Genomic DNA, 27331 nt, shown 5'->3' on the forward strand with positions numbered 1-27331 from the left:
GGCCAAGGTCCCATCTCTGATCCCCAGGATATTCCAGCCCCCCTCCCCACACTGCCTGTTAGCATTCACACTGTAAGCTGATTATGGCAGGTGCTTGTAGCAAGGAAGCGTCCTCAACCTCCACAAATTCTTGCTCGTCTCCAAACGCACAGGACTACACTGCGCTCCTGTTCTTCATCGCGATTCCTGCCACCGCCCCAGTGCCTCAACCCTGCTTCCCTTCCACATACAATTAATTGTATCATCCATTAATAAGTTTGCATGAGCAGTCCTTTAGCAGCACTAGTTGTTCTGCTGCGAAAGCTGAAACACAGCAAATTGTCCCTAAGCAGCCTACTGTCACGTCCACTGTCCCCTGAGAAAACCAAAACCTTAAACCCAAGTTACTCTGAGGGCAGCCTGAGGTAGGCAGCCTGTGGTTCTGGCGCTGTGGCCTGCCGAGCGGAGAAGAGGTGAGCTGGGCCAAGAGCAAGCTGCTTCTGCAGTAAGCGACAAAGCGTGTTCTCCCTAAGGGGTGAGTAAGTCACAGGTGCTGCAGCTCTTGCTCAGTTCTCAAGTTCTCACAGCGAGGAGCGGAGCTGAAGAGGTGGTGTGGTTTAACCCCAACCAGTAACTAAGTACTAGGTGCCTGCTCACCGCCTCCCCCAGGGGGATGGGGAGGAGAATCAGGAACAGGAAGGAATGTGAAACTTGATGATTGAGATAAGAACAATTTAATAATTGAAACGAAATGAAATAAAATAATAATATTTATAACAATTATAATGAGAAGGAAGGAGAAGGGGAAAGGAATGAAATCTAAAGGGAAGGGAGAAAACAAGTGATGTGTGACACAGTTGCTCACCACCCGCTGACCGATGCCCAGCCAGTCCCCGAGCAGCGATCGCCAGGCCCTGGCCAACTTGCCCCAGTTTATATACTCAACGTGATGCCGTATGGTGTGGAATAGCCCTTTGGCTAGTTTGGTCAGCTGTCCTGGCCGTGTCCCCTGCCAGTTTCCCGTGCCCCTCCAGCCCTCCCGCCGGCAGGGCCTGAGAAACTGAGAAGTCCTTGGCTCAGTAGAAACACAACCCAGCAACAACTGAAAACATCAGTGTGTTATCAAGGTTATTCTCACACCAAATCCAAAACACAGCACTGCACCAGCTACTAATAAGAAAATTAACACTATTCCAGCTGAAACCAGGACAAGAGGGTGCTCCTGAGAGACACCTGGGAGCTGTGGAAGCTGCTGGAGATACTGGGCCAACAACACCTTCCGGTGAGGCAGCACAGGGCACACAGGCCTGAGCTGAAGCTCTGAGACAACTGTAGCAGCAAGGTAAAGCCTTAGGGCTTTGTGACCGACTTCAGAGAGAAGAGGCATGAAAATAAAATGCCAGCAGTGTACATGGGCTTGAGAGAGCACGAGAGCATATGGATGAGAAAGGCCTGTGGAGGTCTGGGTGGTTTGGATTAACACGTCTCTCAGGAGTAGGAATTGTAGTGCTACTGCCCCTAAAGCAAACATAACATGCATAAACCACGCCGCTGGTGCATTAGACTGAGGCTAGAGGAAAGATGCTGTCCTGATGCAAGGCAAAGCTCTGAAGGCATGGTTAAACAGGACTTTAAGGGACACAAGTACAGCTTGTGCAAGACAGAAGGATGCACCGGTACTTGCATCTGAGATAGATGAACCAAAGAAGAGGTGGGGGTAGTGTCTTTTGAGAACTGGCCACCAGTTAGTGGGAATACCTTTAGGCAGAAGAGACTGAAGTAGAAATCAGTCACACCTCTTTCAGGACAAAAGGAAAGGAGCAAAAGTTCTGGAGCAAGAGAGAAAAAAATGGGTGTTTGGGATTTCCATAAAATTTAGGCCTAGGCAGCAGAAGCTCTTAGGATCAGAACCTCAGCTCTGTTGGCCCAGATTTCTCACAAAACTCCCATTTTTGCAACTCACCTTCCTTTTTTAAACCTTGTCTCTGATTCTGAATGGGCTTGGGGATGGCACTTTAACCCAACTGAAGAAGGGTTACTGTGCCAAAAGCCTGTGTTTCTAACTGAAGACTCGAGTCTCGGTCCCAGTGGCCTCCATTTCCAAAGACTCAGTCTAACGCATCCGAAATTAACTCACCAGGCAACAGAGTATGAAATCGGACATGACCGATCGATCCTTGCGCATTGATTCAAAGCGAAACTAATGGAATGTAAAGAAAATGTAAGACTCTATTGTACAGTAAAGGCTGCCTATTTAGACATTTTACCAAAAAAAATTCATTTGAGAGCTGGGTGGAGGCATAATGTTTGAAGAACCAACTAAAACAAGGCGTAGGGACATTGCAAACTATTGCTGTACAGATTGAGCCTTGAGGGAATGGCTTTGTTAGATGCCACTGACTAAAATAATTGCACGATAATTTTGGCTAGGGGCACCATCCTATCATCTGATGATTTTTAAACCCTGCACAGATAGTTTAGACTGAGTGATCTTGGCATCCAGCTACAAAGAACCGAGAAGTCCGCTCAGCATACCACGTCTATGCTTTGGCTCTTGAAAAAATAAAAAGATGTCCTAGCACTGTCGAAGGAAGGTCTCTGAGCTGTAGCAATCGGCAGCGCTGCGTGCTCCTTCTGCAATACTCTAAGATAGACTAACCAAGGGCTTTCTCCTAAGGTAAGCGGCAGAAAAATAATTCTTCCTAGGGCAGTACGGAGCAGGGAGGTCCCTGTCAGCCTCGAAGCAACGAGAATTAAACCCAGGAGTATTTGCACCTTAGCGTTTAACTTTTCCTGACAAGAAATTTAAGATTTAACTCTGCTTTTTCAAATCACAGCTGATGAAAACCTGGCATAAATTTCATACAGAAGTGATTTGAAGAGTGGCAAATAATCAAAAAACTTTAAAATAAAAAGTAGCAAAACTGAGAAATAAACTTACAAGAGAAATGGTGGGTTTCCATCTGGTTCTAACTGATGACATGCATGAGTTTTTATTGTTTTAAATAACCATTTAAACATATTTGGACAGACACAAAGGTCGCCAGATGGTATAATGAGAAATATCTCAGGTATGTATTATCTATACTAAAAATGGTATCTTTTTAATATACTAGGCTAGTATACCAGAATGCTAGAATTTCTAGTCTATTAGTAGACTGGAAATAACGATATCATTGATATTTCAGATTACTCTCCTACAGTGAACTGAAATACTATGTTACACAGAACTCAAATAAGACGAGGGAATGGAAAGATGGAAAAGTTGGAAGCACATTGCTATGACAAGGTTGTAAAGTATTTTGGCTGATTTCTTAGAAACCCCTGGCTTTTGCGGCTCTAGATTAACTTCTTTATACACAACATTACCGTGTCAATATTTATACTGTGGTTCTACCAGTGCAGGCTTGAGGGAAGGTGTCTTGGTATAATAAGCCCACTTAGAGAGTGAGTTAGACCATTCCTACAATTACTGTCCCCTGTTGCCTGCTGTAACGGAAAGGTGAGGACAGAATTGTTTAAACACTGGTAGAAGCAACCTAAGAAACAAACATCTGGAGAGTCAGTGATATGTTTATACTCCTCTTCTTGTCCTCTCTTACCCCGAATGGTTACATTCACTTTCTGTTCCAAAACGGGCAATGGTAATTCCTACTGCTAGAGGAATGCCAGCATTTCACCTTTGGGATTAAAACATGTCTCCTTTCCCTTTTATTCCTGCATTTACATTTTAGCATGTCACTTGGTTTTGTTTTGTTGGGTTTGTTGGTTGGTTTTTTTGTGTGTGGAGTCTATGAGTTTCAGTGAGGGATCAGCCATTTAGCAGGCAGCAAATATACCCAAAGCTCCTTTGCTTGACTGTTGTGTTGACACCATTCAGTCACCTTTCAGGGGAAGCAGCACAGAGCAGTCAGCAAGTGTCACCCACTTCTGCTTGGCTTCTTGAGTACTCTGGGTTTGGGAGCTTGCTCTGTGTAAACCTCTACTTCTTGCTTTACTGAAGGTGAACTATTCTGTATCAGGACTTCCAAGCTTGGAAAAACAGATTGAACATTGTTAGCTTGAGATGTAACATTTTTCAGCAAATATTTTAATGTAGAATCGTAGAATCATTTAGGTTGGAAGCAACCTTTAAGATCACTGAGTCCAGCTATAAACCTAACACAGCCAAGCCCATGACTAAAGCATGCCCCTAAGTGCCACAAACGTCTTTACGCCCACCCAGCCTACGACATTGCGATGATTTGATATCTGCCCTGAATAAAATCCGTATGAAGTCAGAAGAAAGATCTGCCATTGTTTGTTAAAGATGAGGGAAATGGACTACAATAATTCTTTCTGAGGGTTGGGTTTTTTTTCCCATGTATCTTGTTTCATTGATATACGAGGGAGAGAATGAGCATGGAAAGAAGATATTCCAGGAGCATCACAGCACCAAAGAAATTGCTGGACTAGCTAAGTTTCCTCAGCCAGTTCCCAGTGTCAAAAGAGAAGTTCATTGTGAAAATTCAAATTTGAAGAACCCCCCCCAAATCCCAGAGATGTAATAATAAAGTCTGTAGAATGGCTACGCAGAGAATGTCGACACTCTTGATTACAACTGAAAATCTTTACTTGCAGTGTGGATAAATACAGCCTCAAAGCAGAATTGTATTACATGGGATCATACCATGAGCCATAACCAAGCCTTACTGATAATGGTGGTATCACCCAGCTGTGCCATCAATTACAATTACGTTACGATTTTGGGTACTATAACCAGCCACTCTCAAAAAAAGTTTAGAAATTGCACTTTCCTAAAGGCTGTGGTTTAGTGGAATTTGGGAAGCTTTGAAAGTACAGTAGCATAAAAAAAAAATCAAGTGCAAACCCTAAGGTAGATATGATCCCAGATGCTTTCAATATTTTATTACCACATTAGCACATTAGCAGAGAAAATTCCAGGGACACAACACCGGACATGTGGTGCACTCACAGACAAATACCTTATGTTTCAATTCCCCACATCACCTGAGGCTCCTGAATAGTTTCCAGAGAAGGGGCTTGGAAACCAAGCGTCTGGCAGCAGAACGTAGATCATTTTGCTGGTAAATCAAAGACGTTCTGGGAAAGTGGTAGTTAGAAAGATCATCTCACACTCACAGCTAAAAACTTCCACATCACTCCAGCGTGTAATCCCTGTTTTATTTATCTCATATCTTGAAATTCATAATTAAGACAAAGTCTTGGCGATTCAGTAAGGCTTTAAATGCATAAAATTAAAGATTTTAATCCTAGAAGCACTCTTAGTTTATTAACTTAGTTATCCTAGCACTGAGAGTATTTACACATGCACAGTTACCTGTAAATTAACTATGTATTTTTAGTTTTAGGAATCTGAGTGAGAAACTTGTTAATTGTTATCCTGGTAGACGGGAAAATATTGGATGTATGGCACTGATAATGCTACTACCTTGGGGTAAAAAATGAAACATTCTTCTGTCACAGAGAAGGATGCTTCTCAAAACTTTATCAAACAAATGAAAGCCATGAGCATTTGATGTTATGGCAAAACTATGGCAAAACCGTAGACAGTGGAATGGAGTGAGTGTAGAACTAAACTATACGTGGCAAAGGATTTGTGTCTTCTTTCCTAGTGGGAAGAAAACAGTGTAGAACTGTAGGAAGTTAAGAAGTACTGTCGCTTACAGCTGAAATTAAACTCTCTTTAGCTTAAAATAATCTCATATTTGCATCTTTCACCAGTACTCCTGAATTCTGCATTAATTTAAAGATCCATTAAGTGAAAAATAATGAACTTCTAAGAGCTGTCTTGCTCAGAAGACTGTATATGAAAGATCATTACAAAATAAAATGAAAAATAAAAAACCAAAAAACCCCTAACCCAACCAGCCTGAACCAACTAAAAAGGGCCATTTCCAAAAGAAATCCAGTATTGTATTAAATGAACATCAGGTTTTGTATTTCAGGTATGAACTTTTGGCCATGGGGGACTGGAACCTGTTGGGCAGCATCCTCGAAGAAGTGCACATCCACTCCACCATAGTTGGCAAGATCTGGCTCACGATCCTATTCATATTCCGGATGCTGGTGCTGGGGGTGGCTGCCGAAGACGTGTGGGACGATGAGCAGTCTGAGTTCATCTGCAACACAGAGCAACCCGGCTGCAGCAACATCTGTTATGACAAAGCCTTCCCCATCTCCTTGATCAGGTACTGGGTACTGCAGATCATATTTGTCTCTTCTCCATCGCTCGTTTACATGGGCCACGCGCTCTACAGATTACGGGCTCTCGAGAAAGAGCGACAGAGGAGGAAGGGCCACCTGCGGGCTCAGCTGGAAGACCTGGAGCCCACGTCCGAGGAGCACAGGAGAGTGGAGAGGGAGCTGCGCAAGCTGGAGGAGCAAAAGAAGGTGCACAAGGCACCCTTGAGAGGCTCCCTGCTGCGCACCTATATCCTGCATATCCTGACCCGCTCGGTGGTCGAAGTGGGCTTTATGATAGGTCAGTATCTTTTGTACGGGTTTCACATGTCCCCCCTTTACAAATGCACGCGCCCCCCTTGCCCTAACACGGTGGATTGTTTTGTGTCCCGACCCACAGAGAAGACCATCTTTATGGTCTTCATGAACAGCATCGCCGCGGTCTCCCTGTTCCTCAACATCCTAGAAATCGCCCACCTGGGCCTCAAGAAGATCCACAAGAGCCTGTGCGGGCGGCCGCGGCGGCCGGCGGGCCCCGCCGAGGAGGACGCCGGCCTCTACCCGCCCCCGAAGGGCCCCGCGGCGCCGCCCCGCCCGCCCGGCGCCGCCTCCCCGCCGCGCCCCGCCGCCGCCCCGCCGCCGCCCCACGCGCCCGCGGCTCCGCCGGGCCGCCAGCCCCGCGGGGAGCTCTGGCCGCCCCGCCGCCGGCACGGCGCGGCGCAGCACCACGGACAGCAGCCGCGCTCCTCCAGCAGCGAGGAGGCGCCGCGGGCGGCGGGCGGGGCCCTCGGGGCGGGCGGGGCGGCCGCCTCCCGCCGCGCGCCCCGCAAGCGCAGCCGGGTCAGCGTCTGCCGCGACCTCGACGAGCAGCGCGGCGACTCGCCGGACAGCGGGCACTGCCCGGGCACCCGCAAGTCCAGCTTCCTCTCCCGCGTCCTCGCCGGCAGCCGGGCGGGCAGCGACAGCGAGAGCACCGCCTCCCGCGGCGGCTCCGGGCCCGGCTCCGGCCCCGGCTCCGGCTCGGAGGGCAAGCGCGGCGAGGAGGGCAGCTCGCCCGGCGGCCCGCCGCCGCCCGCCGCCGTGGGACGCCGCAAGTCCATGGCAAGTAGCGCCCCGCGGCCGCCGGGGGAGCCCGCGGGAGGGGGGCGGCATGGGGGGGGGCCGGGCGGGCGAGCCCCGGGGCCGGGGGGCGGGGGCAGGGCTTCCGAGCGGCCCCCGCGCCCTCCCGCACCGAGCGCAGCTCCCGCGGGCTCGGCCCCCCGCCGCGGCGCGGGCAGGAGCGCCACTGGGAAACTGCGGCGCCCCGAGCGTCCCCCGGCCCCCGCCTCTTCGCGCTCCGCATCGCCCCGGTCGCGGGGACTGTCCCGGGGCCACTCGCGCTGCCTGACACCCTGAGAAGGCCCGGCGCCTCGGGTGCGTGGGGTTCAGGTTCTCTAAGCCCCGGGGGGAGGGGGGCGTTCTCCCAGAGGTGGCCACCGAGGCGAGCAATTGCTCAATGGATAAACGAGATCCACGTACGGAACGCCAGGTCATTGCGATGCTAGAGCCAACCACCACAGAATTCCCTTTTCAGCAGCTGTTCCTGTTCCTTGGCCACACACTCTAAGCTTGCTTACAGTCAGTGCTGGTGAGGTGTAGTGCTCGCATTCAAGAACCAACGAGTCTGGTTTTATTACAACTAAATTGAATTCTGATTTCCCCAGATTGCAGGATTTGTCCTCTGAGAGCAAAAAAGCTCCTTTACAAATGCTGGCAGGAGCAAGCCCTTAAAAGCCTTTTTATAGGGCATGTAAGAAACGGGAGATTACTTCACGCACTACTCAAAGTTATAGATTCCATTCAATTTTTTCTCACTTTTCTTTAAAGTAAACACTTTTCCTAAATACAAAACAAACAAGCCCAAGAAAACAAGCAAACAAAAAACTTCAAATCTTGTGCGGCAAGAAGCAGAAGGCACTCTTACATGTTGCTCATCAAAAGACCGTTTGTGGGTTCCTGTTTTCATGGAGTTGTAATTTCTACAATACATAGTCAGCATCAGCCATGTTAAGTTGTCACTTAGATGCAATTTAACCACTTTCCGCTTCAATGCTTCTAATACAGGCAGAAGACCTAGAGTCCAATCTGTCGATCTGCTGATTTTTGATAGTCAGATAAGAAGGCTTTTTAAGAAGGTGAAAGGCAAAACGTTATTCAAGCGAGACCGAATTTCAGCAGCGCCCTGTTGAGAACTCCCAGAAGTTGCCTGGCAGCTTTTACTGTTTAATGACAATGACGCTATCTTCCAGGGAGCTCTCGCAGAGAAATACAGTCCGTTTGCAAAGCAATGCCATTACTCTTTAAAGTAACACCTCTGGCGTGCTGCCTTTGGGTACCATTGTGCAGGGGACTGCTGGAAGCGTTTTAAGATATGACTCATGTAGGTACACGACCTGTTGCTTCCTGCTTACTACACACGTGATATTTTAAAGTAAAGGTGCTTCTATGTACAATTGACTCAGGATTTTGGCAAATGCACTTTACTGTTAGCATTGCTATGGCAGTTTGCGAATACAGATTTCAATACACAGATATGCTGGTGCATCAGAAAAATGTTGAATCTGGGCATTAAAACGTGTATATCCTTCTACTCTGTATTTCCCAGTTCCTATATTCACTATTTAATTCTGGTTGTCGAAGGCACTCAGCATTGGTCTGATATGTTTTAATTTGACTTCCAGGAAATAATCATCATGTATTAATGTTCAGATAAAAGAAAAATATATACGATTAGATTTATCTGTGTGACAGGAACATTCAAAAATCGGTGATCCTAAAGTATTTAAAAGGAACTATTTAAAAAATTCCAACTGAAGCACACCAAAAAATATTATCTACTACCATGCCTGATTAATAGCGACTTGCAACAGTAATGCAGAGAAAGGACAGATGTTTTTTAACATAACAATGAATTCACATGCACAAACATTTTCTAAACAGCCAAAATGCAGTCTGTTCTAACCTGGCTCTTACTAATCTAAGACGGATAGCCAAATGGAGCAAAATCATAGTGGAATTCACAATGTTCTTCCATTTTCTTTGATAACTTTCCCAAACTATCATTTTTAGTTCCATACTCTCTTTCCTTTCATCCATACAGTTCTGCCAGAATTTGTCTGTAGCATTCTTTGCATTAGCTCAGTGAGAGAGGAATATCAACTCAACATTGAAATGATCACTTTCTGTACCTCAACTACCATTCTAGCAACCTCTAAACACATACCCACGCTCCGTGCTAAGACAGCAGGACAACTGCAACTGCCCACAACCACCATAGCTTTCTTAGCTGATGGAAAATCTCAAAGCTACACAAAAAAAAAAATAAAAAAATAAAAAATCAGTGCATCTGATATTGCAAGAGTCTGCATACAAGTCAGCCGAATCCCATGAGCCATAGCAATGAAAGCACCAATCAGATCTAATAGTATAGTTACGGATGCTTGACTTTCAGCCAGTGATGAGATGTTTTTCTGGAGCAATATTATCAATACCATTTCCACACCAAACTTGAGTGTCTAACAGATAAATAATTATTATTAGGGAGAGCTAAATGTTGTCAAAATGACCCCTCATAATGTATTGATCAAACCATGAAGACTAGGTGGTGGATAGTAGTTGCCCAAGTGATTTTTTTCCAAGGAAGTACAAAACTGCGTCCCTCAAGGAGAACAGGAAATTCTTCTTAGGACTTCCTCTTTGGAGTCCTAAGAATTTGAAAGATTTGAAAGATTGGAATTTGAAAGTTTACTTTGGACTCTTAAGAGAGAATGCATTCAGTCCTTCACTGAAAACCCTCACGGAATGGCTCAGTAGGATAGTGAATGCAAAATGCATATTTGGCATGAGGATTCCTCAACTTTTTAGACTTTGGTTCAAACCAGACCAGCTGTATACATAAAGGAAGAAAAGCCCTTCCCACGGGTAGGATTTGTACAAGCCAGCCATGTTTGTCCACAATGCAAACTAACAAGGCTGTTTAAAACTTCCTTCTCTGGAACTGATGGAGATGAAGAGCCATTTCTTTATTTCATTCATGTCCAATTGGCATAAACCCTTGAAAAAATATTTACGCTCCGACTGTTTAGTTTTAGACCCAAACCACTCACTCTTCATACTCTTCAGTTCCTTGGTCATTGCATTATCCAAAGTCATCCATTATTCAGATTGGGAAGCAAAAAATGAGAGAAGCAGATTATTGGGTTAAAGGCTTCTCAAGAGACTCTGACCCACCAGGGAAAAAAACTTTTCCTTGAGCCACCGCTGGTCAAACTTTAGATGTACTAGGTTTTGAGGACAGACCGCCAAAACTGGACCTTCATTGCATCAGGGAAAGTACACAGCAAAGCATAGGAGGAATGAGTCACTGCATGACATGACGGTAATTTCCAACTGAATTCAGTCTACCTAAACACAATGACCAGAGCATCACCAGCTACACAGGTGAGCTAATCCCAACTCCCTGGATACCTGGGATAAATAACGTTACAAAACTCTATATTGACAGGGGAATTCAGCATCTGTGTACAGCTGAAAACAGGCTGTCTGCAAGCCTCCAAAACCCTGGCGATGAGGAATGCAGTCAGCATGCCTTGAAGTGATACTGAACAATTTGTTCACTGATAACTCTCCAAGCTAATAATTTCCAAGGCTTACTTAGGGGATACGTCTTAAAGAATATATGGCATCTTATCTTCTAAGAGATATTGTGGGTACACACATAGTTCTCCCTAAGTTTTGCGTCTCTTGCCACATTTTAACTTTTATTTGAGGGGAGCAAAGTTATGGAGCGAAGGGGCACCTCCTACATGGTGCTGGGCTGCCAGCCTCCCTTTGGCAGGCAGGCCTTCAATGGCTGCTTTTCGCACACAACGCAGTGAAAAGAGCTGCGCTGAATTTACTGTAACTACAATCACAAAGGACAGCTGGGAGCTGGATTCACAAAGGTGTGTAAAAATTACGCTGCTGTCAATAGGATGCTCGGCATGAATGACATCATGAGAAAAAAGCCTCCTAATTTGAACCAGCCAGGCACTTGACTGGTGCATGATACGTTTTTAAGTCTGATAAAAATAATAGGCTGATGCAGTCAAAGGTCAGTATATAGTTAGTACAAATAAAATCTGTGCTCTCTTGAAAACAGGCAGGGCCAGGAATTACAGCCTATAATAGGCACCTGGCTCTCAGAGCGTTGTGCTAAGGGGCATTGGCTTACTGCCTCAAGTGTGCAGGATTGTGTGAAGCCATTGGGACCATCGAATAACTCTCTGGAGGGATGAAAAGGAAAGATCTGAGCACTCCAACTGAACAATTAGAGAGGGAGAGAGCTTTACTTCCAAAGCCACCCTTTGCCAGAATCAAGCAATCTTCCTCCTTGGCTTTTTTCTACAAACAAAAGGAACAATTGCAGAACATCAGAAAGCTCAGCTGAGCATGGCCGCAGCCTGGCATTGCATCTCCAGAGCGTCACAGTGTCATCACAATTCAACAGCTGAATGCAAATGTTTCTGCAAAAGCTGGAGGCTGTGTGATATTTCATTGCTAGCTGTGTCTGAAGTCTTTTGCTAACTGTGTCTCTCCCCACCTTTCTAAAGCAGAGGACTCCAGCTGCATGCTGCCTGAGCATGTCCAGCGTCGGTTCTTTCTGGCCTATGTATAATAGTTTCCTAAAGAATCCTAAGGTGTGTTGTAAAACCTATAAGCTTTAATTTGGTTAACTGGGACTGGAAGTATTTACACTAGATTTGTAACTTTTCTCACAAAGGCACCATCTTTCAGATGACTTGGGGCATTTGCACCCTAAGCCTAAACCTGCACTGAGACAACTACTGTGCCAGGCCTCTTGCTAGAATACCCAAAGATACACCAAGAAGACGGGGAGACTTGACATGATCTAATGGTTGTGCCTTTTCGTTGAGCCAAGATAACTTCCTGGAATCGCAGAACAAAATTGGACATCATTAGAAGTTTTATAATATCCTTAGCGATATTTTAGCTCTCCTGGGAAACCAAAATTACTAGATCAAGGTTTTCAGAAAGAATTAGGCATTTTAGGAACTCAATTTCAGATTTTTGTTTTTTTCAAGAGTGCAGTTTTCCTCACCCTCCCGTCCATTCCTTATTCTTTAGCCCACCCTCTCCTCCAGAGACCCCGATGCTTTCAGAGTGCCATTTCTTTCAGTCTATATTTTTGGCTACGAAGTAATGGAAGTACCTTTAAAAGCAAGGCCCCCTCCTCATGGTGAATGAGGGGGATAAAGCTGCTGCTGAAGCAGCTGGTAAAGCTGATACTCTCAGCTCACAGAATTGGACTGAAATAGGGCTGCTGATTTTATTCATTTGCAGAAAAGAAATCCTGGCTCTGTCAAAGCTGGGGAAATTTTACAATTCACTGCGTCCAGTTTCCCTCACTGCATTGCTTTTTTATTCCTCTGTGCTGTTCAGTTCTTTTTCTACTTCTCAATTCTCCATTCAGTCTTTTACCCAGTGGGAAAATACTCCATAGTGAGCAGGGTATGAAAGAGAGAGCTGCTATTCAGCCTGAATGCTTGCAGTCTTCTCCAGAACAAGGCATGTTTACTCACCCTTTCAACACCACTTGAGGAATAAAAATATCCACTCATTTAACTAGCTGCTCACCCACTCTCGCTCCTGGGACTGGGACCAGTTTGATAAGAATGAACGTACATTGAAATAACAAACATGGTAAGTACAGAGGAGTGAGTTAGACAGCTGAGCTCCACCAGGAAAATCTACAGGTGGGGTAAGGGACTGGAAAGACTCTGTGTTCCTCTAGGATCTTAGAGAATCCCTAAGGGTAGGCACATTTACCTATTGGTAGCTACTGCTGGTTTTGTACAGTTTTTCTATGCAAACACCTCTTAAAAAGAAAAAAAACCGGATTCCACAGTACTTGTATTTTATTCTGCCCTGGAGCACTCAGGAGAAGCTCGTGGTGATGACACAGCCAATGTACCAATTAGCTGGCAAAAGCTACTTGATCGCCGAAAGGTAACCATTCACCAGTTGCACAAACACAGACACACTTTGGGGGCCAGCAGCAGCTGACAACTAATAAACCCCTCTGAGGATCTGTGCAGCAATGAATGGATAAGCTGGATTTTAGAAAGTGGAACTTGCTTAATTGAGTCCACCTTCGTATGGGTTTAAACCAACCAAAACCATACAAAACCCCTTAACATGTAAAGCAGGGGCTGTAGGATGGGTTCACCGATTTCAAGCCAGTTACTTCAGGGATTAATGTGTTTGCTTTGGTTTAAAAGCAAGGTGTTCCCCCTATCCCTCCCTTCCCCTTAGCACTGAACAAAGCCCTACAAGGTAAGTGTGTCGTCCGCTAAACACAAGATTCCCTCCTTCCCGGGTATGTATGTGTTGAGGTTAATTACCATGATAATATTTCTTTTTCTTCTTCAAGCCAATTCAGCTTCATGCTTTTTTTCTCTTGTTATCTTTCAGAGCATGCTCCTAGAACTATCATCTATCATGAAAAAGTAATGACATTCTGAGAAGAAATAAACCAAGGGATTGAGCACAAACTGCCTTCAGCAGAGAGATAAAAAACAGATTATCTGTTGCTATGTTCCCCTCTCCTGCCACTATAATGCTAAATTTGTAATACAGTTTAAGAAAGCAAACACTTTGTTCCTCTGTTTTATGCCAGTCCCAACCGTATCATACTCTGATTGCTGGTGTTAATGGGCAGCTCACTCCACAACTCAAGATTTTTCTCCTGTAGACTGAGCTGGATCTGCTCAGTGTGTGCTGCCACCGCAGGAATAGCCTTGTGTCCTTGGGAGAACATTTTGGGATGTACAACTTGCTGGGCACGCTAGCAGTGTTCATATCAGAAACCAGCCTGATCTGTAGACCTTCAAGGTAGCGGAAGACCCAAGGCACCTACAAGAAAGGGTTAGTTCTATCTGAAAGTAGCCTGAAAGGCTACGTGGCCTCTGTCTCCCCAGACTTCAGCAGCTGATGAATAAATGATGGAAGAAACGCTCAAGGAATCTGATGGGACAGAGAATTTAAGAGAGATAAAAAACCAGCTGCAGAATATGCTGCTGCTTGTCTGCCTGTGTTAACGCGGCCCTCGAGCTCCGATAGAGACTTCCCATGCTAATGTAGCCTCCTTGTAGCCAATACTTTCAGCTTCGAAACTGAAACTAAGTAAAATCAGGCGATTTATTTTAAAGTGCAAAACATCTGTGCTTCAGTTTGCTGTTCAAGAAGGTCTGCAAGGTATCACCTCAGGGTCATGAACAGCTTATTCCCTTAACTGCCTCATTAGTTCATACAGAGAAACTGAAAGAGAAGCAAAGCCAAAAAGAGCTCATTTTCAGTTTGCTAGGACAGACTAGCTCTGGAAGGTTGGATTTCTGGGTTGAAGGAGGCCCGAGAAAGCAGCGCTGCCACTTGCGTATCTGTAAAATAAAGCACCTTCCTCTGACTGTCCCTGACCCTGTTTCTGGCCACATGCTTTTTGGCTGATTTTATATATCAAGCTTATCATAGCTCGCCTTTGCTATCACCACAACGGCAAGCGATGCTTGGAACAAGCTCATTTGCTATGCCCGTCTCCCTAAGCAGAAAAATCCACTATGACTTGACACCTCTAAGGCAAGGTTAGAAAGAAAGCAGGACAGCAGGAAAAAAAAATATTCAAGCATAAAGATTGCCTGAGGTTACAGTGGATTTGTTCTAGTGTACATGATTTACATTCATATTCCGCCTCACTACAAACCCATTGACAGTTTGCCTGTGCATTTGTTTAGTATTTTAAGTCAAAAAAAGGAAATACTTAAGATGGTGGCCGTTAAGTGTCAGCAAGAACTGATCGGGGATGGAGAAACAGCTTTGCTGAAGTACATTCTCTACTGTCAGGCTATGAGTAGTAGATGTGGTGGATGCTCTGTCTTCTGACAGATTTGAGGGGGTGGGAAGCTTTCCTCATACATGCTCAACAGGAAGATAGATAAAGCTGGGGAACTCTGGAAAGTAACATGTTCGGTTTTCTTCCGTGAGAATTTTAAGACTGAGGAATCGCAGGCACGTGGCGGACGCAGTTTGCATCCCTGTGGATGGTGGTCCAGGGCACACGATCTAGGGTTTCCTGTCTGGTGATTAAAAAGCCTGGGGACCTCCTTGTAGCAGCTTGCCCTCCTCCCTGCTCCCCGCAGCAGCATCCCAGCAAGTGTGGGGACCAAGGCAGGACAACTGGTCATGCCACTGCCCCCTTCCCAGGCCTCCTCCTGCCAAGCTGCTGAGCAGCTCTCAGGTTGTATCCAACCCAAGGACGGAGGTGGCTGACAATGCACCCTGCTGGACCCTGCACCCTGCATGTGGCCATAGCACCTAAAGGCTGCATGTGATTTCTTTTTGCTTTTCTGGATCTTCTGCAGTATAAGTGATGCCAATGGTCCATGGCACGAGTTCCTCCAAACGCTACCTTATTTGGGTTACACACAGAGATTTTCAGCTATATTTTGTTTCTACAGAGAGCTCTCTCAATTTTTCTCAGGTTTTCAGCAAGGGGGGAACATACCCCAACCCCTCCCCTTGCTTCCCAACACACACACTGACACTTCAGAAGACCAAAACAAAGACTTTGCAGAATTGCCTTAAGTCAAGCACTAGGGGATGGGTATAGGTACAGCTTATTTGATCTTCCAAAGCAACTTACTTCATCTTCACAAAGAAAAACCCTCAGCTGTTCCTGCAGCAGATAAAGATAACTGGATCCCTGGATGAAAGATGACTAGTGAATTAGCAGTGGGACCTTGTGAGTGGAGATCTCCTCATCAGTCCAGAGATTCACCGGGCACTATCAACCACATCCAACCTACCGCCACCCCCCCACCCCCCACCCCCACCCCCGGAATCTCGCCTACAACCTGCACATTAACTGAGCACCGCAACATCAATTTCAGAGTCAAGATGAGTCGATTTACAATACATAATGATATGTCTTTATTTCATCAACAGAAATGGTGTCTAGACAAAATTCAGTTAACACTAGCAATTCAAATGAATGAAAAGGGTCGGGTGGTTTTTTTTCATTTTTGTTTTTTGCACAATACTGTATTTACAATGAGTAAATGACATTTTAAATTCATTAGTTCATAGCAATGCTTTCTTCCAAAAAGGTAAAAATTCTTAGTTAACAGAGAGTAAGCATCAACAGCCACCTCATTTATTTATACAATAAAAATCACAAGAAACCACAGTCACCTAGAAAAAAAATAAAGACAAGCTTAAGAACTAGTACAATAAAATGATGCATTGAATTAAGTTACATTAATCGCATAGAATTTGTGTAAAAAGTATGTAGAAAAAACACCTGATGTAACCTGTTACAGTCATTGACCAGTTATGAGAGGTACAGAGGGTTATACAGGTAGATATGTGTGAAAACTGTCCATACTGTTTGACCTGGGGAGGAAGAGAAGAGGGGTTGCACCCCCTTGCATACACTGATAAAACCCTGTTTTGAATATGGCCTCTGAAGTTTGTAAGGCATATATAAGAGGTGCACTTGTAACCAACTGGTTCTGGAACAAACTCTTAGGGCATCCCCACCCTTGAAATCAAGGGTGATGCTTGGAACTACGAGTAAACAACCACGCATCGAGTATCACCAAAGTGTTTAGTATCATTCCTGCCGGTCTGAGGGATCCAGATAGCTTCAGGCAGAGCCAACGCAGCAGTGAGAACAGGACTGAAACCATGCATGTTTCTCTCGGGTGCATCACAAACGCAGGGGAACACCGGCCTGCACGGGAGAACCCAGCCACAACCCCGGCGTGGGGCAGCTGCCCCCTCCTCTGCCCCCCTCCTGGAGGGTGGGCTCCTCTGGCCGCAGGGACGAGCCCAGCCGGCGGCTGCAGCCCCTGCTCGGCTCCCTCCAGAACGGAGGGATCGGGATCGTTCGGGTCTGTAGCCTGGGACCGTCTCTGCTTCTAAGCGATCAATGAAATCAAACGCTGCCAGTTGCCATTTCTATTTTAGGATGCTGGCTTCTTTCTGCCCTTCATTAGCCCAAAGGGACAACAGTGGCACTGCATGACCCAGGCAGTGACTTTCACCTACGGAAATGGCTCTGCCCACAGTCACCAAGATTTGCACAAGAACAGGAGTCATCTAACTGGCTTTTTAGCCGTTGTTGGGTTGGGGTAACAGCCTTATAAAAAGGCATTTTTAGCATTCCTTCCTGCCAAAAAGCGATTTTATTTGCAAAAATGGCAACTTTATCCATGTAATACCTTAAAATGCATATCAATATTTGACTTCGATATAAATAACACCTATCTTGGTGGAGTGTAGGAAAATACTGTACACTTATAGTCCTTGCAAGTAATGCCATTAAAACTTTGAGAGTAAAGGGAATAATTATTCTACAGACCACCACCAATAGATCTTTTAAATATACACACAGTATTTGAACATATGCATATACACATATATTGTATTCTACAGCATCAGATCTGATGCCTGAGTCATGAAATACTCCAGGGAGTATTATAAATATACAAATATGTATTATAAACAGGAAAATACACAAACACACAATCTGACTAGAATTATAGATGTATGTGTACGGTGTACATACACCCATTATATATATATAGATGTAAAATTGACTTGGACTATGTTGGCAGAGACAAAACTGAAATGAAGTCAAAATCTGTTGAGAAAATTTCTAGCAGGAAAGAGAGCATAAGTTCTTTATGTTAATAGTTTTAGTTTCACCTCACTTCCGATAAAAATAAACCACTCCATACTTAGCAGATCCCATCCTCATGCAAAACCATCAACTCCACTGCTCATACGGAGCTAAACCTTCCCTAGGCAGCCCTAAAATAGAGACTTTTGAAATGCTGCAGCCTTGGGCCACAACCGTCACCCAGAGGTACCTCCAAATGCATCTCAGATCAGAAAATAAAGGTGAAAGCAGTGCTCCTTATTGCAACAGTAGAGGACATGAAGTGGAGCAAAATGTGAGCTTGCAGAAACCTGGCAAACGTCTCACGGCAAAATTTACTCTGGGTCTTCTGTTCTGCAGACCCACCCCTCTCCCTCTCAACCACCACAGCAGTGGATCACAGGACACAGGTGAGGATGTGGTGTTGATTCTGGAATTGCAGTGCTTCGCCGTGCTTTCTTCTAGCGGATCAGATTTTATTACAGGATTATAGTGATTCCAGCATGCAGATTTGTTTTATTTACTAGGCAATCATAAAGTTACATATTAAAAAAATCTAACTATATATCTAGGCATTTTAACTTCTATTTAAGCGCTCTTTAGAATACAGACTTGACAAAGTGTTGGACTCCAGATTAACGACCACACTATTAGCATTAATCATTTCTCTGGCAGCAGTTAATCCATTTAGCAAAGTTACACATCTAGTTCCCACTCTCCTTTTTAAAGAGAAGTAGCAGTTAGCATACTAATCACTGTGGCTTGCCTTTGCAGCACATTTTACTTCCTTGGGAAAAAAAATAATACAAGGATTAGATCCAAAAATATAGTGCATCTTAAAAGCAGCATATACCCTTAAAAAGACATTTAATAAATTACTTGTACAATATATAAAATAATAGTTTTATACTGCAGCATCAAACTCTGACGCCTGAGTCATCATGTTAGGAAGTCTGTGATATAAATACTGGGATCTCCTGATAACACAGCCAACATTTTTGCTTTTGTTTTGCTTGTTTTCTGTTTTGTTTTCCCTCTCATTTTTTTTCACTACCTTTTTGTTCCAGAATCAGCTTGCAAAGAGCTTTAATTGTGTCCAAGGCACCCCTAGAGAACGCAGAGAAACAAACACATTATATAGTGTAGTACTCACCCGACAAAGCGCAACAAGCCTAAATAAAATGAGGTTTCTTGGCAATACAAGTATAGCAATGACAAAGGAAAAGGAGGACTAGATACAGACTGGACAAAGCTTCAGGGACTTTCAGACCCATGGAGGTGGTGCAGTGCCCAGCGGGGAGATGCGGCGTCACCATGCCATTTCCAAGCAACACCTGACAGGACCGATGCTGCATGCATCCTCCTTGGCAAACGCAAAGAGATTCTTACTTAAGATCATGGTGACTGCTGGCCAAACTCTTACAATTCACAAATACTGCAGCGAGTTGTTTGGTTTTCTTTCTTTCCAACGGTATTCTTGCAGTCAGTTGTTCTGACCTCATAAGCCAAGAATGGCTGGGTATGGCAACTGGCGTCCAGGTCTGAAACTAATTCTCCCAATGTCCTCCTTTAACGTTAGTTCAGTAACTGCTCTGAGAGCCGCATGGTTTGGAATAGCAAAAAAACCTCAAAACAAAATAGTAACAAAAAAACAACGACCACCACCACCACCACCACCAAAAAAACCCCACTGAAAAACCATGATACATGTAAATATAAGAAGCAATGACATAAAATCAGCCACTTCTAATGGGAAAGAATGAAATCAAACATCCAGAAAAGCTCACGGGGGAGGGAAAGAGAGAGAGAGACGAGAGAAAGGTTGAGGAAGAGACACTTATTTGAGCAGTGGTTTTAAATATCAGTTCCCAAGGTAGAGGAAATCAAGATACCCAGCACCAGTATGAAGCCAGGTCAAACCTAAGAGCTGCAGCGCAATGGGTTGTGTGGGTGGGTTTTTTAATCCGTCGGAATGAGGTCAAGAGTACCAGTTGCACATGAGTTGTTAGTAGAGTAAATCTTCATGTCAGGAAGCAAGTTAAAACTTGGTTTTATACTCATAAAACATTCTATCTATTCATATATATATATAGGAGGTCACTTAAAAATAAAAAAGGCAACAGAAAAACATCTTTAAAATACTGTGTCAGTTGACCCTTCCCTCCCACCCGCCCCCAGCCCCTCCAAGTAGCTATGACTCTATAATGTGATTCACATTTAGTTTTAAATTCTAGCTTTCACCATGGTCTCATAGAAACAAAACTTCTCTGCGAAGCACAGAACTGCTTTGCAACGTCAACAAATTCAAAGGAAAATCAAATCCCCCTCCGCCGCCACAGAGCTTCTCAGTCAGTAACCTGCAAAAGATGGCTGGGAGGGGGTTCAGATATTTTTAGGTTAAGCTCTTTTAAAAAGAAAGGACGACTCCCCCCCCTTTTTCAACCGTGTGAACTAGGAGTTTATGGCATTTGTATATTTTCGAACATTTAAAGGTAAGGATTTTGTACAGTAATGATTAATACTTAAACATAAATATTCTCCTACATTATATACTAGCTTTTCTTTGTACATGCGGGGAAAAAAAGTATTTTCAACAAACATGGCACATGCTATATGCATTTCCTCCTCGGTAGCTTGGCTACAATAGTTTGGGTGAAGAGGATAAAAGCAAGACTTTGTGGCGAGTGGGCGACGGTCCATGAGCACAGTCTGAAGATGGAAGAAGTGGAGAGAGGGAGCTGATTCCTCCTCCAGGGTCAAGATGCTGATCTACTGAGTGCCTCCAAAAACCACCAGCGCACACCTCTAGTGTAAACGTTAGCACAGAAGACCACATTATCACTTAGTGCTTCTGAGAAGCTGCTTCCCCATACTTTTTTTTTTTTTTTTTTTAAATAGGTGTGAACAGCTGGTAATTTTTTTTCAGCGAGAACAAACAATATCAGCAAATACAACATCAGTAAAGCACATGACAGTTGTCGTCGATAAAGCCACGCAACCTGGCACACATAGGGCAAAGAACCACAAAATAAAAACTCAGTACATTTAGAATAATAATTATTAAAAAAAGCATTAGGAGGATGTTCTTCTGTCTACACTGTACATACAGATGTTATGCTTGGAAAGCTGCTGTCTCACACAGTCATAACATGAGTCAACATTGCTTAAGATACAAATCCAATACGGTTACAACTAAGCCAATTCACTGAGTAGTCTCCTTTGAGACAGCGCTCTTTTAGCTGTGGTTTGTGCTGAGGGCAATGCTGCAGGACGAGAGGATCCTGGAACACAAGAATTTGATGGGTAAGCTATCGAATTGGGTGTTGGCGGATGTATGTTTTGCTCTTAAAGGATACAGTGCTAACTTGACTTCTGTAAGGAAACCAAAGTCAACAGCTAGGGGTCTGATCCTGCAACTCCACCTACCCAAGCAGGATCAGACTTCACCAGACCCACTTCTGGGTCCAGTGAGGAAAACGGGTAACATCTGAGGACAGCTGAGGTGAGGCTCTGGGGAACAGCCGGAGCAGCAGTTGCTTCCATGAGTAAAGGATGCAGAGCAGGGCTGGAGAAAAAGCCCCCCCACAAGTGTATTGATGTGATCTCCGTTTGCTTTACTTCGTGGAACGTATGATGAACTGATCCAGTTGTCAAATACTTTTTTCTCTAAAGAGTGAAATATACTTTCCCCTATAAGAATCCAAAAGCATCATTAACAGCACTTAAACTTGGTTTGTGAAACAGAAAGAAGTCTGAATATAAAAATAATTCAAGCAGATTCTCTTTACAAATTGTATAGTGAATTCAGTATTTGGCAAGACCGTTTTTACTACATAATGAGCTCCTGAGTGTTTGTCTATTAGCTAAAACTTTTCTATTTCCTTTAAGCCATAAAGCAAAGAAAACCATATACTCAAGTTATACTGAAGTCACGACTTCATTTATGAAAAGAGGTTTGACCAGAAACTCAGTGCAAGTGGCAAAGTTGACCATTACTGTACAGTATCTGCAAGAAAATAAAATAACTCCACATTGCTCAAGTGGCACGAAATGGTTGTGCCAAAAAATTGTCTATAATAAAATCTCAAATAAGTTTCCAACATCAAAATTTCATAAATAAGTACAAATCGAATGATATTGCTGAACTGCGAACCGAGAAAAAAAAAAATTATCGTGTAACAAGTTACCAAACTAGTTCTAGCATCGAAGACAAAAAGGAATGTTGGAACTTGTTTATACAATAGAAATGAAAGCTTCCAGTTTGTAGGATGAGAAAAATTGAGGCATGCAGGGACTTTTGCATATGGATATATATATTTTATATATATTATATATAATATGTACAGATTAGCTATAAAACTTTGATGTGTAAAGAAGCTGTCTTCAATGAAAAATTGAACATTCAGAGGAAATTCCTGAGTTAGGGTTTTGTGACATGGGCCACTGAGAAAAAAGCTGCGGTTGGGTCCTCAGAGGTGTTATGTCCATCCCTGTTAAGATTGAAATCAACATACAAAAACAGACAGTGTTACCACTGCTTCGTTCCCTGCCTGAGCAAGGGATAGCACCATTGTGAAGAGAACTCCTGCTTGTAGAGAGGAGGGAATACTTAAAAACAGTATTGCTGCTAAGACCACTGTAGTGTGCACCAAATACGTTCTTCTAGACAACAAATGAACACTGCCACTGGCTGACTGAAGAACACCTGACCAGGTGTAACGTTAAACTTACAAGTCACTAGGTGTAATCTTTCCGAGGTTGTTCATCTGTTGTACATTTATCAGTCATTTCCTGACAGAAGTCTACTGTGACCGTTTGGCTGCTCTGCTCTGGTGGAAGCTCTCTCTCGGGATAAGTACCTGTGTCAGCTCCATCCAACCCCCCGCCAGCTGAACAATTTTCTGCGATGTTGTTGGGCAGCCAGGGCGCTCCCAGTTGCACGGATCCTTGCTCCGAGCAGCACTGCATGCTTTCCCCAACACACTGGGAGGTCACCAGGCTCTGCTCCACGCCAGCTGGGGAGGGGCTGATGGTAGTGGCTGGCTGTAGATCCATGGGTCTGAGAACGGGGCAGTATCGGTGGAGAGCTTGGATCTGTTCTGGGCTCTGCATGTCTCGACACACTTCTTGGGAAAGACACGAGAAGTTGTCTAACAATTCTCCCATGCTTGCTTTCAGCTGGTTCCTTTCTGAGAGCAATTTCTCTTTCTCACACACCTGAAAAAGAAAGAAGGCATCTCAGGCTGAGGAGGGGCCGCCCACTGGCTGCACACTCCCGGCACATATGCAGCGGTACCCAAGAAGACCAACACGTCACAGTTATTTTCATACAGGAAGAGGGAAAGTCACAAAGACATCAGGTATTTGACCACCATGGGGTCCGTGTGGACTGCAGTTTGGGGAACATCTGGAGAAAAACATGCTGAGCTGGAACTGGACAGAGTCACAAGTTATTCTGAAGAGACTGTTAGTTCCCTTTATAGACTAAGGCTGCTTGATGGATGACACAAAAAAATTCAGAAAGAAACACTTGGACAGAGAAAAGCCACTACCCATCTAAACAGCAAGAACACAGATTTTTTGTTGCTGAAGTGAGGATGCTACAGAAGTTCGGTTCACCCTGTAACTGCTGGGTCAGTCGGTCAGGCTGGGTACACCTGCTTCGGCCCGTGTGCCAGCTGAGCACCCATTACCACTGTGAGGTGTGTTATTCAGAGGAGAGGATCTGGATGTGTGCTCTGTGGCCTGTACCATGGCTTGTTTTCTTATGTCCTGGTGCTTAGTGGTTTGGGTTTGACTTAAGGTATTTTTATGAAGACGTGCTGCTGAAAACATGAAAATCCTAAAGGTTTGGTGGGCTTCTTAACGCTCAGTACAACAAGCTCAATGTCTTTTCCCCTTTGTTATGCTCAGATTCTGCCTCACTTGCTCCCAAATGTCCTCCCCTACCAACATCTAGCTCGTGTGTTTTCAGAGTTTCACTGTGTCAGTGGGCTGCTCTAGGAGGGGGTCAGGTGAGAGGCAGGACAGTACTGGTGAGGGGGAAGAGCGAAAGAGTCTGGTGGGACTGATATTTCACGCAGCATTCAACAACTGGGAAAAGGAGCTCAGGCAACAAAGCACCGGTAAGGGCCCTAGCCCTAGCTAGTGCAGGGTGCTGTGTGATGTGCTGCAGCGGGACTCATCTCCAGCTTAGACCTCATGTGGCTGGCAAGCCTCCTGCGGGGTGAGCGCTGCCCTCCCCGTGCCCAGGAGTGAGATGGAGGGGTTAGGCACGGAGCCAGACCCAGCCTGGGGTTACACCTCTGAAAAGCGGTGTTGACTCAGTGCAGACTGACTGGGGCGGCCCTGCTGCATCACTTTCTGTCCCAGGAAGGTGGGCATACAGCTTGAGGGAGTAGATGAGATTTTGTAGAGTACCAGAGCTATTTTCAGAGCTGAGCTGGTCCCAAAAGCAGCGCAGCCACGTACCTCACCTAGTAACACTGCTAAACCCAAGCTGTCTTGGCATCTGAGGTGTGAAAACTCCACAACTCAGATAATCCAACTATGGGTAGTTGTTGAACAGCTGATAGTATTGCCCTGGGTCTGAAGACGGCACTGGAAGCCTACAGCTGTGTGAATGAGAAAGAGAGCAGTGCACATGAAAAGAACCAACTGCTAAAATATTGATAAATCTATCAAGAAAGCATAAAAATAATAAAAAAATAAACAGATGCTCAAGTACATCTTGAGATAATGAATTATGGAAGAGAATATGCTGTGAGTTTGCAGGGAAAAAAGGGAATGTGAGTGGGTAGACGGATGAGTGAGGGAAAGCAGAAAAAAAATTACCTATCAAACTCAGAGGATATGACCATTTCACTCACCGTCTGCTGTAAAACCATTTGTGTCAAGAAGATGGGTGACTTACAGGAAGTAAGTGCAGGGGGCGAAAGAGGTCTTTCATAAAAAAGACCCAGCTGAGTGAAAAACCCCTTCAACCCTAGCAGCATTACATAATTCAGGAGACTGGAAATTACTGGTCACAAAGCGGACAGAAAACGACAAAGGAATTTCCAGTGATCAGGTATTGTGTGAAGTCAACTGGAGTTTCATTGCTGGTTTTCCTAAGAGTAAAAGTAAGCTCTTGAAGCACACCACCTGCTTGGAGAGTGTACATATGAGTGGAGGGCAGGAGCGCTTCAGAGGCAAAGTTAAAGCTGCCTAAATTTAATTTTGCAGCTTTATACTCTTGTACACCCTGTGACTGTCTTTTTTATGAATGCCCTTTTTCATAACGATGCACCAGATTCCACAGAATCATAGAATCATTTAGGTTGGAAAAGAACTTTACGTTCATCAAGTCCAACTGTTAACCTAGCACTGCCAAGTCCACCACTGAAACCGCTAAGCACCACATCTGCACGTCTTTTAAATACCTCCAGGGATGGTGACTCAACCACGTCCCTGGGCAGCCTGTTCCAATGCTTGACCACCCTTTCAGGGAAGAAATTTTTCCTGACATCCAATCTAAACCTCCCCTGGTGAAACTTGAGGCCATTTCCTCTCATCCTACCGCTTGTTACCTGGGAGAAGAGACCGACCCCACCTGCCCACAGCCTCCTTTCAGGCAGCTGTAGAGAGCGATAAGGTCTCCCCTCAGCCTCCTTCCCTCCAGGCTAAACACCCCCAGTTCCCTCAGCTGCTGCTCATCAGACTTGTGCTCCAGCCCCTTCCCCAGCTCCGCTGCCCTGCTCTGGGCACGCTCCAGCACCTCAGTGTCTGTCTGGCAGTGAGGGGCCCAAACCTGCACCCAGGGTTCGAGGGGCGGCCTCACCAGTGCCCAGTACAGGGGGACAGTCACTGCCCTGGTCCTGCCGGCCACACTGTGTCTGACACAAGCCAGGATGCTGTCGGCCCCCTTGGCCACCTGGGCACACTGCTGGCTCATGTTCAGCCGGCTGTTGACCAGCACCCCCAGGTCCTTTCCCCCAGGCAGTTCCCAGCCACCCTTCCCCAGGCCTGTAGCGCTGCCTGGGGCTGGTGTGACCCAAGGGCAGCACCTGGCACTTCGCTTCATTGAATTTCATACAGCTGGCCTTGGCTCTTCGATCCAGCCTGTCCAGAGCCCCCTGCAGAGCCCCCCTGCCCGCAAGCAGATCAACACTCCCCTCCAACCAGGTGTCGTCTGCAAACTTACTGAGGGTGCACTCAATCCGCTTGTACAGATCACCAATAAAGACATTAAACAGGACTGGCCCCAGTGCTGAGCCCTGGGGAACACCACTTGTGACTGGCCACCAACTGGAGTTAACTCCATTCACCACCTTCAGACTTGGCCATCCAGCCAGATTTTTTACCCAGCACAGAGTGCACCCATCCAAGCCACGAGCAGCCAGTTTCCCCAGGAGAATGCTGTGGGAAACGGTGTCAAAAGCTTTACTAAAGTCCATGTAGACAACATGCACAGCCTTTCCCTCATCCACGAAGCAGGCTACCTTGTCATAGAAGGAGATCAGGTTCGTCAAGCAAGACCTGCTTTTCATAACCCCCTGCTGGCTGGGCCTGATCCCCTGGTTGTCCTGTACACGCTGCATGATGGCACTCCAAGTTGACCTGCTCTAGAACCTTCCCTAGCACTGAGGTCAGGCTGACAGGTTCCCTGGATCCTCCTTCTGGCTCTTCTTGTAGATGGGTGTCACGTTTGTTAACTTCCACTCAGCTGGGACCTCCCCAGTTAACCAGGGCTGCTGGTCCATGACGGAAGGTGGCTCAGTGAGCAGTTCTGCCAGCTCCCTCAGTACTCTTGGATGGAATCTATCCAGCCCCATAGACTTGTGTGTGTCTAAGTGGTGTAGCAGGTCACTGACCATTTTCCCTTGGAGTATGAGGGCTTTGTTCTGATCTTCATCCCTGTTTTCCAGCTCAGGGGGCGGTACCCAGAGAACAACTGGTCTTACCATTAAAGACCGAGGCAAAGAAGGCACTAAGTACCTCGGCCTTTTCCTCATCCTTTGGCACTGTTTCCTCCCACATCCAATAAAAGATGGAGATTCTCTTTAGACCTCCTTTTGTGAGTAATGTATTCATAGAAACATTTTTAATTGTCTTTTATGGCAGTAGCCAGATTAAGCTCTAGTTGGGCTTTGGCCCTTTTAATTCTCTCCCTGCATAACCTCATGACATCCTTGTAAGTCCTCCTGAGTTGTCTGCCCCTTCTTCCACAAGTCATACATTTTCCTTTTTTTCCTGAGTTCCAACCAAAGTTCTCTGTTCAGCCAGGCTGGTTTTCCTCCCTGCTGGCTTTTCTTTTGGCACATGGGCATGACCTGCTCCTGCACCTTTGAGATTTCCTTCTGCAAGCACGCCCAGCCTTCCTGGACTCCTTTGCCTTTCAGGGCTGCCTCCCAA

The 27331-nt window shown here is 45.3% G+C and overlaps 2 protein-coding genes across 4 annotated transcripts in view; one reads left to right on the plus strand and one right to left on the minus strand.

The window, feature by feature from the left end:
• Positions 1-2484: 2484 nt before the first annotated feature.
• On the plus strand, positions 2485-8411 carry GJA10 (gap junction protein alpha 10). The gene is made up of 5 exons (XM_037392973.1): positions 2485-2656; positions 5949-6484; positions 6584-6765; positions 7054-7288; positions 8287-8411. The coding sequence occupies exons 2-5, from the start codon at positions 5965-5967 to the stop codon at positions 8409-8411; spliced, it is 1062 nt and encodes a 353-aa protein (XP_037248870.1). The 5' UTR covers positions 2485-2656; positions 5949-5964.
• A 7767-nt stretch (positions 8412-16178) lies between these two features.
• Positions 16179-27331, minus strand: part of BACH2 (BTB domain and CNC homolog 2) — a 196820-nt gene continuing 185667 nt past the window's right edge. For all 3 annotated transcript variants that reach the window (XM_037391134.1, XM_037391135.1, XM_037391136.1), the window contains one exon: positions 16179-23155. In XM_037391134.1, coding sequence (XP_037247031.1) covers positions 22676-23155 — 480 coding nt within the window. In that variant the 3' untranslated portion in view covers positions 16179-22675. The remainder of the gene's footprint in view (positions 23156-27331) is intronic.

Source organism: Falco rusticolus, chromosome 6 (genome assembly GCF_015220075.1).
Source record: "Falco rusticolus isolate bFalRus1 chromosome 6, bFalRus1.pri, whole genome shotgun sequence".
Lineage (NCBI taxonomy): Eukaryota > Metazoa > Chordata > Aves > Falconiformes > Falconidae > Falco > Falco rusticolus.

Coding starts and splice junctions, on each gene's coding strand:
- GJA10 (XM_037392973.1), top strand. CDS start 5,965: ATGGGGGACTGGAACCTGTTGGGCAGCATCCTCGAAGAAGTGCACATC. Junction 6,485..6,583: donor CGAAGTGGGCTTTATGATAG/GTCAGTATCTTT, acceptor CCCGACCCACAG/AGAAGACCATCTTTATGGTC. Junction 7,289..8,286: donor ACGCCGCAAGTCCATGGCAA/GTAGCGCCCCGC, acceptor CTTCTAATACAG/GCAGAAGACCTAGAGTCCAA.